Source organism: Anser cygnoides, chromosome 8, assembly GCF_040182565.1.
Source record: "Anser cygnoides isolate HZ-2024a breed goose chromosome 8, Taihu_goose_T2T_genome, whole genome shotgun sequence".
Taxonomy (NCBI): Eukaryota; Metazoa; Chordata; class Aves; order Anseriformes; family Anatidae; genus Anser; species Anser cygnoides.
Genome location: NC_089880.1, coordinates 32,788,835 through 32,805,420, shown reverse-complemented (window position 1 = coordinate 32,805,420; position 16,586 = coordinate 32,788,835). Strand labels below are relative to the sequence as shown.

General features: G+C 42.5%; 1 protein-coding gene and 1 long non-coding RNA gene across 2 annotated transcripts in view; one reads left to right on the top strand and one right to left on the bottom strand.

Annotated features, from left to right (window-relative positions):
* The window catches only part of ZRANB2 (zinc finger RANBP2-type containing 2), a 67,214-nt gene extending 54,484 nt beyond the window's left edge, over positions 1-12,730 (top strand). The window contains exons 2-11 of the mRNA XM_067001686.1: positions 1,105-1,189; positions 1,310-1,362; positions 1,483-1,591; positions 3,108-3,190; positions 4,567-4,643; positions 5,221-5,358; positions 5,783-5,955; positions 8,333-8,419; positions 10,202-10,366; positions 10,901-12,730. Coding sequence (XP_066857787.1) covers positions 1,134-1,189; positions 1,310-1,362; positions 1,483-1,591; positions 3,108-3,190; positions 4,567-4,643; positions 5,221-5,358; positions 5,783-5,955; positions 8,333-8,419; positions 10,202-10,366; positions 10,901-10,964 — 1,005 coding nt within the window. The 5' untranslated portion in view covers positions 1,105-1,133 and the 3' untranslated portion in view covers positions 10,965-12,730. The remainder of the gene's footprint in view (positions 1-1,104; positions 1,190-1,309; positions 1,363-1,482; positions 1,592-3,107; positions 3,191-4,566; positions 4,644-5,220; positions 5,359-5,782; positions 5,956-8,332; positions 8,420-10,201; positions 10,367-10,900) is intronic.
* Positions 10,630-16,553, bottom strand: LOC136791393 (uncharacterized). The gene is made up of 3 exons (XR_010833333.1): positions 16,397-16,553; positions 15,681-15,786; positions 10,630-10,950 (listed from the first exon to the last, which is right to left on the bottom strand). It is a non-coding gene; the product is annotated as an uncharacterized lncRNA (long non-coding RNA).
* Positions 16,554-16,586: the final 33 nt, after the last annotated feature.

The window sequence follows — 16,586 nt, the reverse complement described above, 5'->3', positions numbered from 1 at the left end:
GTTTCTGGTTTCGGTTACTGCCCTTATCCCCCCGATGTAAGCAGAGCCTCGCCTGAGCAGCGGGCCAGTGTCAGGAGGCAGTGGAGGAGGCCGGCTCGCAGGAGGTCTGGGTGCAGACACTGCCGCAGGTCTGGGTGCAGACACTGCTGCACGGTCTGGGTGCAGACACTGCCGCATGGTCTGGGTGCAGACACTGCTGCACGGTCTGGGTGCAGACATGTCCCGTGTGGCCTGGATGCCCCTTGCCACTTCACGTCCCACCGCATGCACAAGTCAGAGAGAATCCTGCATTCAGCACCTGCGTGGTGACAGTGACGCTTTTATTGATTTATTTGTTTGTTTATTTATTTATTGGGGGGATAGATTTATCTACGTATTCATATTTAAACCCCTGAATTCCGTAAAAGCAGGCCTCCGCCTCCCTAAGGGGACGGGGAACCGCGCGTGGCCGCAGTGCCACCTGCCGTGCCGCGGGCACCCTGCGCTGGCGGCCGGGCTCCTCCCGGCTCTGGGGCAGCACCGCGTCCTCCGGCCTGCGTCAACTTTGGTATTTACTTCGTTTTAAAGGTCTGGGCTCGCAAAGCGGCCAGAGACGACTTTTTGCCGTCCGTCGCAGCGCTAGGACTGCGGTAACTCTTTTGGGCTTGGGCTGATGATTCAGGGTTGTCACTCTGAGAAATAAATCACTGAGGTGTTAAACTCTGCCGGCTGCGCTGCCCGTCAGCGCGGTGCCACTTCCTAGGCCGTGTACAACCAAAAAATGGAATTTAAGTGTTTGGGTCTGACTCAGTTTCTTAAACACAGGGACCGGGGAGCTCGGCCCGGGGAGCCCCGCACCACCACAGCCGCCACCACCGCGCTGAGGGCCGCGCAGCCCCACAGCCCCGCCAGCCCCGCTGTGCGCATGCGCGGCGGGCGGCCGGCGGCCCTCCGGCCCGCTGGGGGCGCGCCTCGCTCTCGCCCTCTCCCCGCGGCCGCGCTGAGGCGGCCGGGCCGGTGCCTGAGCGAAATCCCGGCCGGCGGCCGCCCGGCTCGCTGCGGCAGCGGGGTGCAGGCGCTGCGGGGCAGCCCGCGCGGAGCAGGGCCCCGGCCCTTCACCCCCCGTCCTCCCGCGGCTCGGCGGCGGCCCCAAGATGTCGACCAAGAATTTCCGCGTGAGCGACGGGGACTGGATCTGCCCCGACAAGAAGTGAGCGGGGCGGGACGGCACCGGGACGGGACCGGGGGGTAAGGGGGGGGGGCGGCGAGGCGAGGCGAGGCGAGGCGAGGCGGGGTCCGCGTCACCGTGTCACCGTGTGCTCCTCCGCAGGTGCGGGAACGTGAACTTCGCGAGGAGAACCAGCTGCAACCGCTGCGGGAGAGGTGAGCGGCCCCTCACGGCCCCTCACGGCCCCTCACGGCCCCTCACGGCCCCTCACGGCCCCTCACGGTGCCGCCGGGACGTGCCCGCGATGGGGGTGTGTGTGTGTTGGTGTGTTGCAGAGAAAACTACCGAAGCCAAGATGATGAAGGCCGGGGGCACGGAGATCGGGAAGACGCTGGCGGAGAAGAGCCGCGGCCTCTTCAGCGCCAACGACTGGCAGTGCAAAACGTACGGGCCCTGATAACGGCACGGGGAGGGGGCGCCGGGACCGCGCACTGCGGTGTATTGAGGTCTGTCAGGGTACGGGTGGGAGCAGAGCGACCGGAGCCTCCGGGCCTTCCACGGGAAGAGCTTTGCCCTGGGGACAGCGTTCCCTTGTGTTTGGTGGGCAGCAGGTATTCGATTAACGGGACTGGGAAAAGGTTAAAAAATCAGGGCAAATCAGGGTAAAAAGTTCACATTTTTGTCAGGTAAGCCAGGACACGTCCCAGGTTTGGAACAAACAGATGATGGAAGTAACACCTACGCTGTATTTTAGTAGTTTATTTCAATAGTCACTAAATACTTTATGAGTAACGCTTAGCACAGAGTTAAATTCATAGCTGATATCGGAAGCCATCACTTGAGAACGTGAAGGTCTGCATTAGCAAAGGCCTGCCTTCATAAAGTACTTCAGGGGTTTGGGGGTCTTTTTGTTTGTTTGAAAGGAGCCACCAGATTTCCTGGAGGGCTTTGAAGGATTTGGGGTTTTGCTGGTTGACTGAGCTTTCTGAGCTTTTTAACCAGTGAAACCTGGCTGGGTTTTCTCCCAACTTGTGTTTGCTGCAACCCAAACACAATTTTACCTCCGTAAAGCAGACTGCCAGTGATGAGCAAAAGCCCTTGCACGTGTTGGTGCAGCAGGCTGTTTCAGACCGTAAGAAAATAGAAGAGACCCACGTCTGTACATCCATTTGGCGGTCTTAGGGTGATCGAGCGTGCAGTTAGCACCTCTGCACAGTGCGTCCTGAGTGTGCAGGCAGGGTAACGGGGACAACGGGCAGTCCGTGCGCAGGGATAACCAGCAGTCACCCATTCTGTCAGCGCTCGGCTCTGTTCAGCCTGGCGGTTCTGCAGCGCGAGGCCAGCAGGCCTCACTGAGGGAGTCCACTCGATGGCACGTTCCAGGGCTGCTGCCCCGCCAGCTTTAGGGGAGGCCTGGCTGCCTCGTGGACCGCCTGCTCCGCTCTTTGGGATTGAGCGGTGTCCCGGTGATATGCTTACGGGGGGTTGGAGTGTGAGTGGCTCTCAAGTGCGCTGTAAGATAGCAGTGCAGTGACAGAGGTGTGTAAGTGCAGTGGATGATGAGGCCTGCTTATAAGTGTTTTTCCCCTGGAATATCTTTTCAGGTTTTACGTCAGGTAAAATACAACTTAAATTATGTGTTAACAAAGTTTGGACAGTCTTGCTTCTGTTACCTTATCTGCCCGTTAGTTTTAATTCTTTCCCCATGATTTGTCAAGTGCAGTCCTCACCGTCCTGTCACCTTCATGCTGGCAAAATACCCACGAGCTCTCACAGTTCTGTAGTTCTGTCTTGGTGACTGTTGGCCCAAGAGTTACCTGTGCTGTGTTAGTGACTGCGAATCACTGCTGAAACTTGGCAGATTATTTATGATTTCTTGAAGCGTTGCCTTAACACTTAAGCTTTTTAATTTGAAATAAAATGTTTCTTATTTATGCTTTGGTTTTTTCCCCCTCTGAAGATGTGGTAATGTGAACTGGGCCAGAAGATCAGAATGTAACATGTGTAACACTCCCAAGTATGCTAAGTTGGAGGAACGGACAGGTAAGCTGTAGGTGGCTTTAAAATACTCAAATTACTGTAAGAAATTCCTTTTTATAAATTAATATAATTTAATCAAAGGGACTGTTTTCATGGTAGAACTAGCAAAATTGAATAATCTTTTGTATGTAAACAAATCTGTAGGTTCTTACACTTTTAGTAGCGTAGAAAATTGAGTATGTGATGGTTATGTTTGGAAGGTCATCAAACATTTCCTTTAAACCACCACAATGTTTGAATTTGATTCTGAAGAGTTTGGAAGGAGTAATGCAGTCTTTTCCTAACCTCGAAGAAGTCTAGTATATACTGTGCCTGTCTACAGAGGACTCTGCAGTCGCAGGAACAGTGTTTCAAGGCCATACAGCTCAGACTGTATTTTTTAATGAGGTTGGAGGTCTGGTCACACTGATGCATTTTAAGTTCCTTCTGCATTAATGATGAAGCCGAGCAGTGACTAGAACAGAGGATATCCTTGTGGTGGGGTCATAACTGTTCGTAGCGTTACCACTGTAAATGGGATCAGGCAGTGAGTATAATGCATAGATTATAACATTAAAGCATAAAAATAAAAAAGCATGGAGAAGAGCACAGAGCTTATTATTTAAAAAGAATACTTCTGAATTTCTTTCAAGTTATGGTATCCTTCAGAGTAAGTTTGTGGTTGTGTACATTACACACAGCATGTCGTGGGTACCTGCAGCAAGTCACAGGCTTAGCTGAGATTGAAACAAGTAGTTTGAGTTTTCCACTTGCATTATGAAAAGGAATAGCGAGTTTCTTAAGGGAACCTTGGCAGTTGTGCAATTCAAAGTAACCGCAGGACGTTCTTATTCTTACTGCTCCCTGAGGGTCTGTGTTCGGCGTTGTGTCCCGGAACAGTTGCAGTAAGGCAGCAGACCGCGGTGCCCAGAAGCCACGAGGGAGCTGCCTGTGGGAAAGGGGCTTTGGCAGCACCAGCAGTGGGAGAGCAGCTAGCGAGCGTTGCCCTCACCTCTGCAGCTGGCCGCTTTCCTGGGCCTGCGGCTTGCTGCCGTCACAGGGGGCGTTGGGCTTCGAGGGCAGCAGCCTTCGGTCAGGCCCCTGGAGGTGTTGTGGTGCTTCCCCACACCAAGCAGCTGTCAGGTGCTGCAGCCCTGCCACAGCTCTTCTGTGGAGTTGGTTGCTCAGCAGGGATTTAATCCGTTTTCTCGATTAGGTTTCTCAGAAAGTATTTTTAATAGGTGTGTGGGAACAACTCATGTTCTTCTGGAGACCACACTGCATTCTTGTGGCATATATTTATAAAGCCACTGAAGCCACTTATTCTAAAGTTTGTGCTTAATGTAGCTGAATTTGGCGCAGCACAAGAGCTTAGAGTCTTATTTTACCACTTTTTAAAGGATACGGAGGAGGATTTAATGAACGAGAGAACGTTGAATACATAGAACGTGAAGAATCAGATGGGGAGTATGACGAGGTAAGCTGAGGCACATGCATTGCTGTGGAGAGACACGTATCGCGTGGCTTGTGTTGAGGATGTATGTGTTTACGTTTGTGTTCCTGATGGGGGAAAATGCTAGTCAGGAATACCTCGTGGTGCATCTCTGCCAAACGCTCAAGTGTAAAAGTTGTGAACTGAAAGCGAGTGCATCTGTGTTGTCTTCTGGGGGCAACAAAATGAGAATCGGTTCAAGTTAAACTGCTACAAGCTGTGTTCGTTAATGTGCTTAAGGAGTTGGTTTCAGGGTAATGGATGCTGTTTTCGGATACATTCAATATTGTTCTTATAAAGATATAAACACAAATGTAACAATAACTCTTTGTTAAAATTGGATTTCCATTAATCTTGTCTGGAGGTACTAATCGTATCTGACAAACGTCTCTAAAAATCTTCTTGTTGCTAATTGATATTTCCTCCTGCTTCTCCTTTCCTTTGAATAATATCTCATTTAAAATTGATGTACATTTATTTTCTCATAGAAGAAGTCTTATCAAAAAATAGAGTTGGAAATGATTTTTCATAAGTGATATTCTAATGGAATGAAATTTCTTAGTTTGGTCGCAAGAAGAAAAAGTACAGAGGAAAGCCAGTTGGTCCTGCATCTATCCTGAAGGAAGTAGAAGATAAGGAATCGGAAGGGGAAGATGAGGAGGATGAGGATGAAGATCTTTCCAAATATAAATTGGATGAGGTAGTGTCATTTTTTGTTTGCTTTACTTTGTTGCTAGCAAATTTTTAATGACTACTGTAGTGTTGTTTAGTAGTAGGTAAAGTTTGGCGTAAGGGGAATGTTCCTGAAGTTTACTTACAGCCTTTTAAAATTACTTCATAAAATGAAACTTCATTAAATAATATAAAATGGGATAGTGAAGACTTCAAATGTTTGTTTGCAGTCTCTTTATTATTCTGTTTTGAAACATAAATTTTCAGTCCCTCTACTGTATAACTTTTTAGATCTCATTAAGCGCACTTGAGGCCTCATTTAATGCCCTAAGAACAATATTTTCAAAGGTTGAACTAAACACCAGATAAAACATACAGGTTATGTTAAGAAAAAAATGACAAACCCAATAAAAGTATTTCTTAGGCATTTCTTGAATGTCTGAATTTTTCAGGATGAGGATGAAGATGATGCTGACCTCTCAAAATATAATCTTGATGCCAGCGAAGAAGAGGACACTAATAAGAAAAAGAAATCCAATAGGCGCAGTCGTTCTAAGTCCCGATCCTCCCACTCACGATCTTCATCGCGCTCATCCTCTCATTCAAGCTCAAGGTCTAGGTCCAGGTAAACGGGTACAGGTCAAGGGTAACGCCAGGCAAAATGTCAGTATCTAACTTCTCTATTTACTTTTTTTTGATTGCCTTACAGTTTTAGTTTAATAATGTTAACAATTTTATGTACACAACTTACAGAGGTAGACGATGTTCTGTTCTGGCCTTCTGTTGATCCTCAGGAAGAAGGCTTTTTATGTCATGCTGCTTTTAGTGAATTAAGCTGGTATTTCAATTGAATTCTTCAAATGTTTTTTCTAAACTTATTTTCAGTCTTATTTTTAGGGTTGTTGACCATAAGTGGTTCAATGGTTGTGCTTGTTTTCAGTAATACTGAGTGGAGGTGTTGAACAGTGAATCAGATGGGTGGGATTGTTAAAGAAGGAAGTAGCAGAAGAGGGCAGCGATGCAGTCCAGACAGACTCAGTGAAAGGACAGAATGGAAGTTATCCGGGAAATCAAAACAAGAAACTTGAACTTAATTTGATGGGAAGCAGTAAAGCTTTCAATACAGTGGCAGTGCTGTCAGAGTAACTCTAAAGTCTTATTAAAAAAAAAAAAATCCTGATGTGGGCGGTGAGACAGTAGAATAGGTTGCCCAAAGAGGTTGTGTGTGCCCCATCCCTGGAAGCGTTCAAAGTCAGGTTGGATGGGGCTTTGGGCAACCTGATGTAGTGAAAGATTGGGCAGATGATCTTTAAAGATTGCTTCCAACCCAAACCATTCTGTGATTCTGTGATTTTGGTCATGGGGTCCCAAAAAAGTCTGCTAGGTAGATTCAAGAGTTCACTTTATTTAAATTTAGTAACATATGAGCAGTTCAATATTTTTTTTGGAATCACATCACGTGAAGCCTGTTACAGCTTTTCAGCTGCCCTACAACTAATACAGTGATGATGCTGATAGGTTTAAGACCAAATTGGTGCTAGCTCATCATAAACATCATGTACGTAAAGTTCAGGTTTCTTCTAATCTTTGTAGCTTTGTAACTGCACCTCTCAGTTCTGACTGCTCTGATTGCTGCCCAAATTCTTCAGACCTTCATACTAACCAGGTGTCAGCTACTCTCTCCCTTCTGTCTTTCTTCACATTGTTATCATGCTTTTTTCATGCTAACTCCTCTGTGAGATATGTTCTTAAAAATACCTGTTTTCACCCTCCCTACTCACTCAAATGCCTCCTTGAGACTAGTAGTTGCCATATGGTTCTGTGGAGGAGCATTTTGAATAACACTGAGCTGACTGGCTGTTAGCTATTTTTGTGGATAAAGTGAGATGTGTAGGACGATCTGTCACTTTTCGGGAAGTATTGTCCCACATGAGGACATAAATGCAGCCCCTACTGGCTGCAGAGAGTGCAGTTCTTAGGTTTAGGGGTGGGAGAGTCAAAGAAGGCAGAAGAGTTAGTTTCATATGGCCATAACCTCGTTCATAACTCCAAAATGTTAACACCCAACTAAAAAGTAGTTTCAGTTGACTGAAATTTGCTAGGGAACTTTCAACTTTCTGCTGTGCTTCTAGTTACAGATAATTCATTGGCAGAATCAGTTGCTATTTATGGAGACTTTTCTGTGGGTTTGGTTTTCTTTTTTTTTCCAACTTTAAGTATTTTTTCTAGTTAGAAAGCAAGCATTCATACTGCGTTTGTTTGGCAAAGTGAAATGAAAAAGACGTGGTAACAATATAAACTGGGAGATTGACAGCACATGTATTTTGCCTGAAAAGATTATTAGAATGTGCTTCTTTTTACAGCTGTTACTGTTACAACAAGTCTTCTGCCGTTTTTACATATTCATTGTGGTTTGTGCTTTAAAGAAACTCCATCAACATGACAAATTTGAAGACACCTAAGTAGTTACGAGTAGTGTTAGACCTGTCTGTATTTTAGCCAAGAGTTAACTACTGTTTGATTTTTAATGCAGGAGAAAATCTCGGAAAAAACTGAGAATTGTTTACAGAATGCTTGTGAGAACTGTCTTGGAGAAAACTTGAGTTCCAATACTCTTAATCTAATCTGCTTTTCAAGGAAAATGGTGGTTTCCAATTAAAGCACAAACTACAAGTTCAGGCGTTGATTTCATGAAATAATTAATGGTTGTGCAGTTGTTTGATTCGTTTTCCAAAACAGCTGCAACCCTGTTTAATGTTTGTGCTTTGTTTTAGGAAACTTAATAAAAAGCTGACTTCTCTAAATTTTTAAATGCACCATCTTACTATGTTAAAGTTACTGTTACCAAATATAACATGTCAGGAGGTAGGGCGAAGTTGTCGCTCTTGTAGTGAATCTAGCCCTTGTTGTCTTTGATGCGTAGTTGTCTCTGCTGCTATCACTAGCAGTTACTCTGCTAAATAAAAGTCAGATACTGGAAAAAGTCTTCTGTGTTGTTTCAGGTCCCATTCAAGAAGTTCTTCCAGTTCCAGATCAAGATCTCGTTCCAGTTCCAGAGAACACTCTAGATCTCGTGGGTCGAAATCAAGGTGAATGAGGTAGCACTCTCTCCTTGCAGAGAGAAAAAAGGGCAGAAGAACCAACCACTTGTTTATTTCATCGTAAAATTATGCTGGTCAAAAAACATTAACTCATTTTTATCTTGGAAATCAGAATTCCTGGGGTCTCGTCACAAGATTGTTACCACTACAGATGTGTTTCATGAGAATGCGAGGTTTTGTTTGAAGAGTTTAAGTCTGATCTAAGCTAGACGAGTGGACGCCACAGATCTTCACTTTGAAGGAAGAAGAATCTGAATGCATGTTTACTTGCTTCAGTAATTTTTGCTGTTTCCACTTGGGCTACTTGATGTGGAAGAACATCAGAAAATATGCTATGCTTCTATTTTTGTGTGTAGCGATAACTTACTTAATTTCCACTAGATAGTGCAGCCGTTATCTTTATAAATGTGGGGGGAATGTATAAAAATGTTGGACAGTAAATCACGTGAAGCTGACAGGAGCTTGAGCTAGCTGACATTTCCTGTAGAGCAGATACTGCACTGCGCGGGAGAGAGTAAGTAACAGAAGCCTTACACGTTCCTTGAGGTGTCCTTGCAGTCATCCCGTTGCTAGGACTGTCCTTTTGCAGTGAAACGAAGATTGCTCCCATCTCCATGCATGTAAGAATCTTAAAACTGTAAAATAAGGAAAAGAATTGGGAGTTGAGAAGACTGATCACAAATGGTGCCGCTGCTCTTTGGTGGCAGAAACATTCCCTGGCTGTTCACGTGAGGTTCAGTGTCAGATGGAGTCGGTGCTTTTAGGAACGTAGGAGTGCCCGTGCCCCAGTAGATGCTGAAGGCTCGTCAGCTGAGCTGGGTTGTTGCTTGTACCACGCAGCATCCACCGAGTGTCCTCAGTGCATTAGCTTGCTTGAAATAGGACTGCGTCTTTATTTACAATGAGAACCCTGGAAATATTTTACCAACAACATGCACTCTGTTTTTTTATTCATTTTTTGTTTTTATTCTTTTTTTTGTAAAAAAATTCTATCCAGCCTACTGAAGAAAGTCTTGTTAGGTACTTTTATATAACTTACATAATTTCAGAATTATGGTTTAGGACTTTCTAGCTCTGTTACATTTTCCAGAAGTGTGATTTTTTTTCTTATTTTTAGATAACAAACTTGATTTTTAAGTGCTTGTAAGTGAAGCTGGTTCATCTTTTTTAAATGCCCAAATGATTGTATGCTAAGGTTATTTTTTAATATTTTGTTTTGGAAAGTCTTATTATTTACCCAGGTTTATTCTGAGTTTTGTAAATATTCCTTCTGAGGGGTTTTCCCTGCTCTAGTAAGATGAAGGCTACTTTACAATTAAAGTTCCATTGTGAAATATCCTTTAATATGAAGCAAAACATGGTTAAATCGGTACATGATTTTCACACCATTTTGTTTTTGTGAATGTAAGTACTGAGGAAGGTCCTTATATAGGCTGTCTCCTGTCCCAGTCTCCCATTGCTTGTTTGTCCCATTGCATAGTACTGATGAATGCTGGAAAGAGGTTTCCCAACCATTGGTGGTCTGCGTATCAAGAAACACTATATTTAGCAAAATTTATTAAGAGAGCTACTACGGCAGTAGAAGTTTTTATTGGCAATTAACTAAGGAGTAAGTATTAAAGTATCCACAAACTTTTTAAAAGTTTTTTTGATAAAACACCGATGTAAATATAGTAGTGAGTCTTCATGAGAACTGTCTCTTTTTGTTCTTTCTTTGTTCTTTCTATATTATACCAGAATTAAATCTGATTTATTTCTTAATCAATAAAGATCCAGCTCCAGGTCCTACAGGGGGTCTTCAACCCCAAGAAAAAGATCTTACTCAAGCTCTCGTTCGTCGTCATCCCCTGAGAGAAGCAAGAAGCGAAGTCGTTCTAGATCTTCTTCATCTGGTGATCGCAAAAAAAGACGATCGAGATCACGGTCACCCGAAAGGTTTGGGTTTATGTAGAATAAGAATGGGTGTATTTAAATGTGTGATTTTTTTTTTTCTGAAGAACTGAGTTTCACTGGGAAACAACTGAATCTGAGCAGTTACTTTGATATTAAAAGTAGTTTTCTCACTTTCCCTATTCTATTATTTCATATTAAAACCTGTAATTGTGCTTTTTTCCCCCTCCCTCTCCAATGAAACTTCCTCCTGTTAGGAATGTGTTCCACAGAAAGACTTGGGTCACCATTCTTTCAGTGTGTGAAAGTGTTAATGTGTACATTATTGATTTATTTTCCTAAGTAAATATTGCATTTAGAAGTTGTTTTCTACTTTCAATATTAAACTTACTGTACATTTTTAGTATTAAATTCATATTCATAAGCTTAAAGTGGTGTAAAGTTATCTTTATATTCTGATAAGGCCCCTATCAAATATACTTGGCTTCCAGCTATTATAGGATACAGACTACTCAAAGTGGATGTTAAAATTGATTTCAACTTATTTCTTTGCATGCTTTCTCCATTTATATCTTACAGACGCTGCAGATCATCATCTGGATCTTCCCATTCTGGTTCCCGTACAAGTTCTAAAAAGAAATAATGTATTAAAGGTCACATTAAAAAAAAAAAAAAATCCAGTCAGTGCATGAGACATTTTTAAGAAGTTGGTGTCTTACTTGGTCAGAAGTGCTAAATCTGCTAGTAGAGGTGCATGTCTGTCCTTGCTTTCTGGAAAACTGCAGCTTTGTTCATTCATGAAACAAAAAGTGAGATAGCATTTTAAGCCATAAACTCCCTAGAGGAGGTGTAAAGTTTTTTGGGTTTTGTTTGTTGTTTTGTTTTTTGGAGTAAGGTTTTTTTATCATTATTTTGAAAGATTCAGTTACTTGATTTCTGGCGCTCTTACGTATGAGCAATTGTGGGTTGGATATGTTCAAATGCAACTCTGCTCTTCATGTGGCAATTAAAAAAAGTATCTGAGGATATCGGAGGAACCCATGAACTTTCTGCATCCAGCTCCTTGTTTGATGTAGCTCTTACGGGACCACAAAAGATTAGTGTAGCAGTAGGGCTGTTGTTGCCTGTTGGATCAAAGTAGTGAGTTCTTTAGGTCGAAGTATTTTTTGTTTTTCCGTGTTTAAGTAAAAGTTTAGATCAATGCCCCCCTCTTTCTCTTCTGCTCAGTGCAGAACAGCTATTAAGTACGCAGCCCATCGTACAGTTCTGTTGAGTGAAATGGACTTCATTCCTTCAAGGCGAGGATGTTTGAGGCGTGGGGCACTATCCTCTCCTCTGCTCAAGTCTCTTAGCTGCCAGTGCCTGTCTCTGTAGAAACTGTTCGCTGCAGTCAGCAAAGTGCACTTTCTGCAGTTGGTACTGGCTGCAGTATTTTCACATGCATGGATCCTGGACTTTGCGATCCTTTCTTACAAAAGGATCGTTTAGGAGCTACTCTTGAGGAGGAATATGGAACTAGCTTCTTGGAATCAAGTGAAGTTTCTGCAGGCCATCTGTAAAATTCATTTTCGGCAGACAAATTTTCAAGGTATCTGAATTTTATTTATATTTAAAAATGAAAATTAATAAACTGTAGAAAGTTCTGACATCTTAAATGTGTTCTTCATCAATCACTCTTTTTCCCTTAAATGTTTAATTTATGGCTTAAAATGCTTTATGGAATTTATTCTACTAGTAATATCACATTAAAACTTGGTCTCTCTTGAGCTCCGTTTGATTAAGAAAGGTTTAAGTATCTTCAGTGCCATCGCAAGGTAAGTATGCTAAGGAAAATTATTCTTTTTAAGCAAGCAAACAGCAATATATCTACAAGTATTTCAATTGTAAAACTTAAAACCCATAGTTGACAGCTGATTTTTTTAGAAGAACTGCACCAAAACAAACGGAGCAAAACTAAAAACTGCATTCTGCTTTTTCTTTTAAAGACACTTCTTTTGGACTGTTATATAAGCAACATGTTTTTTGGTGTAGAAATATTTTGATAATCTTTTTGCAGAAAAAAAAGCCCTGCAATTTCTTCTTTAATGCTTTCTTTATAACTAACTTCCATGCTAAATGTGTGTAGATTGCACAAGAGCAGGTTAGTCTTGTAACTGTGCCTCTGACGACTTTAAAGTCCAACTACTAAAGTGTAAAAATCAGATCTAATAGATGCTATGTTGTTACCCCTTAGTTTTTTTCTTGTGCTTTGTATTAAAATTGTTGCTGTACTTAACAGATGAAAATTTTTAAATTTAGCAAGCGATAGCCTACAGACAAAGGAAAATTATGGTTTCATTTGGCTTAGATGAAATGTAAAGCAAAACGATACTGTAGACGAGTGTAAATAAAACCTGTGAGTCAACTGTGTAGTGAGTGCTTTTTCTTAGACACACAAGCAAACCTTCCTTTCTAACTTACACTAGTGTTTTTTTCCGCTACTGCAGTGCAGGAAGGACAACGTGTCCACTTGCCACATGCATCATAAACTTTGGAATATAATATATACAAATAATTTTGGAATTAAGCAACACGTTTAAAATATTTTTCTGAAATTTCAAGATACTTGGTATGTATTCCATAGCTTCAGAAAATTTTTAGAGGAAACGATGTTTGAATTATTTTGATTACTCCAGTTTAAAATACAAAGGCACAGCAACTGTGGAAGTCCTTCCTGCCTGTTACAAATGATACAAAACATCTCTTAGTTGCCAAATTGACAAATAAATGACTGAGCATGGCCCACCTCTGATGAAACACAAAGCTAGGTTAGGCTCAGGCTGTAAAAAAAAAAAAAAAAAAGTGTGGTGTTTGCTTTTTGGTTGTTGGCTTTGTTTTCCTTGGTTGTTTTTGTTGGGATTTTTTGAAGGTTGGGAACTACCCTTGGTGGCCTAGCAGTAAATTTTTTGTAAGCTCCCCTTGCCCAGCATTTAGCCCTTAGGACCAGATAAATCGATGCCAATGGAAATAAGCAGGTATTTCTGTGAAGCTTCATCAAAGACTAGTGACGTTTGTAATGGGCAGGGAGGCCAAGTTTTGATTAGGTTTAGTTCTAATGTGTTTTTCTAAGAATTAAATGCTATCATGAATTGTAATGTTGTTTTTCGTGTAAGCATTCTTCTGTAGTAATTGAAAGCTAGAAAGTAAGTCATTAAAAAAAAAAAACTAATTTTATTCAGTTTGGCAATACTGTACAATCCACTACTTTAAAATCTTTATTCTTTTAATAGTCTAAATTCAGGTAGTCCGTTAATAATGCATTACAATGTGCAAGTTGGTGTATCTTAGAGCAAGATTGCTTAATTTCTGCACCAGGTAACTAACTCCTGTACGCTCATGTCCAGTACAAGTAATTATGATGAACTACCTGAGATGAAGCAGTTGTTCTGTGGTTCCCTATTTCACAATATCTTCCTTTAGGAAGGACAACGATCAAGTCCTTTTCTAGTCAAATACCAAATGAGTCACTAAGATCCTAATGTGAATGTTCTTACACAGTCTGAAAAGATAAACTTTAAATGGCAAAAGACTGAACCAGACGGATGTTTTAATTATGCCATGGATTTTTGACTGGTGTTACGTGCATCACCCTCTCTGCATTAAGCCTCACTGCCACCCTTTCAAAACTGAGGTTCTCAGAAGGCTGCTGAATGATCCAGTCTGTAACACGAAGATCGTGCACAGCCAGCCCAGCATCTGCTGCTAACTCAGGGAGACTGAGCGGGAGCACGTGGCGTGGAAGCTGCGTGATGCTTCATCTTCGGTCACTTCCTTACCTTGCAAACTTAGGTGTTTGAACAATAAGCGCTATTATATTGATCCAGAAACTTCGGTGCGTATCCTTGATGCTGCTTGGTGGTGTGTCTAGACATCAGCAGGTACATCATTTACAGATTGGCTACTACAAAGACCAGACCTCCCTCCAAAACATTTAAAGCTCAGAGTCCTCTTACACATGGGGGCGTCTCTGTGTTAATGGCAATGCCTCAGGGTCAACCTGTCCCTGCCATTTATTCCTGTTTGAGGAGTTTCTGTGTTAGGGACATTATCTCTGCTTGAATTTCTCTGCTATAGCTTTCACATGCTTATGGGGAAGGAAGTCAGTGGTTTGTTGGTTTTTGTTTTTCGTTTTTGAAATAAATTTCATTATTTGTTCTTGGAGCATTAATGAAAAAATTATCACTGGTTATAGAATTTCCTGGATGGGATCCTTTAACATAAAGGATTTTTTGTTCTTTAGTCACAAGTAACATGAGCTAATAGGGTGTCTGTTTTGGCTTTAAGTGCAAGAGTGCAGATAATTGTACAAACTTTTCCAAAATTTGGACAAGGGAGCAACAGGAAAGAGTGATGAGTTTCAAGCATGATGACGGATTTGAGCAAGTCTTGTGCAACTTACTAGCTTTACCTGTTCTACCATTATTAAAATGAGTTGTATTTTTATTGGAAAAAGGTTGCTTACATGTTTGGGGAAAAAAAATAAATCTGTGGAGTGCTTCATACTTAGTTTGGAAAAATAGAAATGATACTCTGGTGCTTTTTCATGGTTATGGACCCCATCCAGAAATAACACACAACTAAGCTAGCAGGGAACATTTCCACTGTAAAACTGAGGGACATGAATATAAAGCAGAGTATCAAATGATGGCATAACAATTTTCCAAAGGGCGGGGGGGACAGAAAATACATGCTGAACTCACAGAAGCACCAAAAACTCAATGTCCAAATGAAAAAGGGGGTGGGGAGAATAGATTTTCCCTCATGCTTCTGCAGACTTTCTACTTCAGGCTGTTTACCTCCCATTTTATTGTCGGTATTGTTCCCAGCTCTGGATTATTTTGCAAATGACATTCTTCTATCATACAGCTGTGATATTATAGTCTGGTTTCCTTCGTTTAAGGACAGATTGTTCTGCATGTCCTAGAAAGCATTGAATTAACGAAGAAACCACAGCTCAATAATTGATAAAGAAACCCATCATTTCTAGTAAGGTTCTTATCTGACTCTTCCCGGTTCGTGATTTGGCCTTCGTCATGCACACTTGATCATACAAAGTAAAACCTGACTGAGTAGGGCAGTATTTTAGGCTGAGCTTTGTTAATAGCACTTGTAATCCATAAAACTCTTAAAACCGCTTTAAACTGTTAACTCTGCTTTGACAGGAACGATGAGTTAAATGAGTTAGTTACCTGTAGCTGACTATAGAGAACGAGACAGAGATTCCTGCTCATGAGCAAAGAAAATATTGTAACATGAAATGAGGCTATATAACATCGGCGTCAGTTCTAACAAGGTGTAACAATATCTTTAGACATCCTACCAGCTTCAAAAAGCCTTGGCATCTTCAGAAAGCTGTGAGAGCATGTGCTGAGCTATCGATGTTCTCATCCACTTCAGCTGCTGTGTTAGCTCAGGATCTTGTCCAGCTAAAGAGAAAAAAAGACAAATCAAACTGAAGACGACCTGTCTGGGTGTACAAGAGGCAGAAGAGTTCTCTTGGATTTTATGTTTGGATTTCATCGCTGTTTAAGAGATTTGCTGGTGCATCTCTAAGCATGTAGTTCACCAAAAGGAGCAACTGCAGGACACCGTGGTACTGACGTTCACAGCATATAGTCATTTATAGTCTTAATTTGGAAGCAGGTTTATCACAGTACTACCACAATAACACTCCTAGTGTAGGTTGAAAGTAGTGACTGTAGGGAATAATTTAGAAATGGTGGGAAAAAGAGCAAGAACGATTATAGGCATTTAGTATGGGAATTTAGTATGGCTGTAACACCGGAGACCCAACAAAACAGCTTTTGAGACAAGGACAGGGCGCTGCTGGCAGCAGCAGCGACCAATGCCAGATACAGGCAAGAGCCCAGATCATTCCAGCTCCAGCCTTGGCCAGGGAGAAAGGGAAATAATTCAGTTTCGGGTCACCAAAGAGCTGTTTGAGCTGAGCCGGGCTGGAACCCGATGACGCCGGTCAGTGCCTCCACGTACGGCAGCTGCCACGCTGCTGACCCGCGTGTTGGGAAAGCCACTCACCCTCGCCACGGGCGACTCCCTAAATCTGGATCAGGCGTTTGTCATCGCAGGGGGACAAGCGGGTATCGGCCGCGCCCCAGAACGCTTCAAGGGATCCTGCTGGGAGCGCCGACTTCATCGGCGAAAGAAACAGCGAGAACCCGAAGTGGGAACCGCCGAGAGCAGCGCACGGAGGCCACGCTGGGGAAGG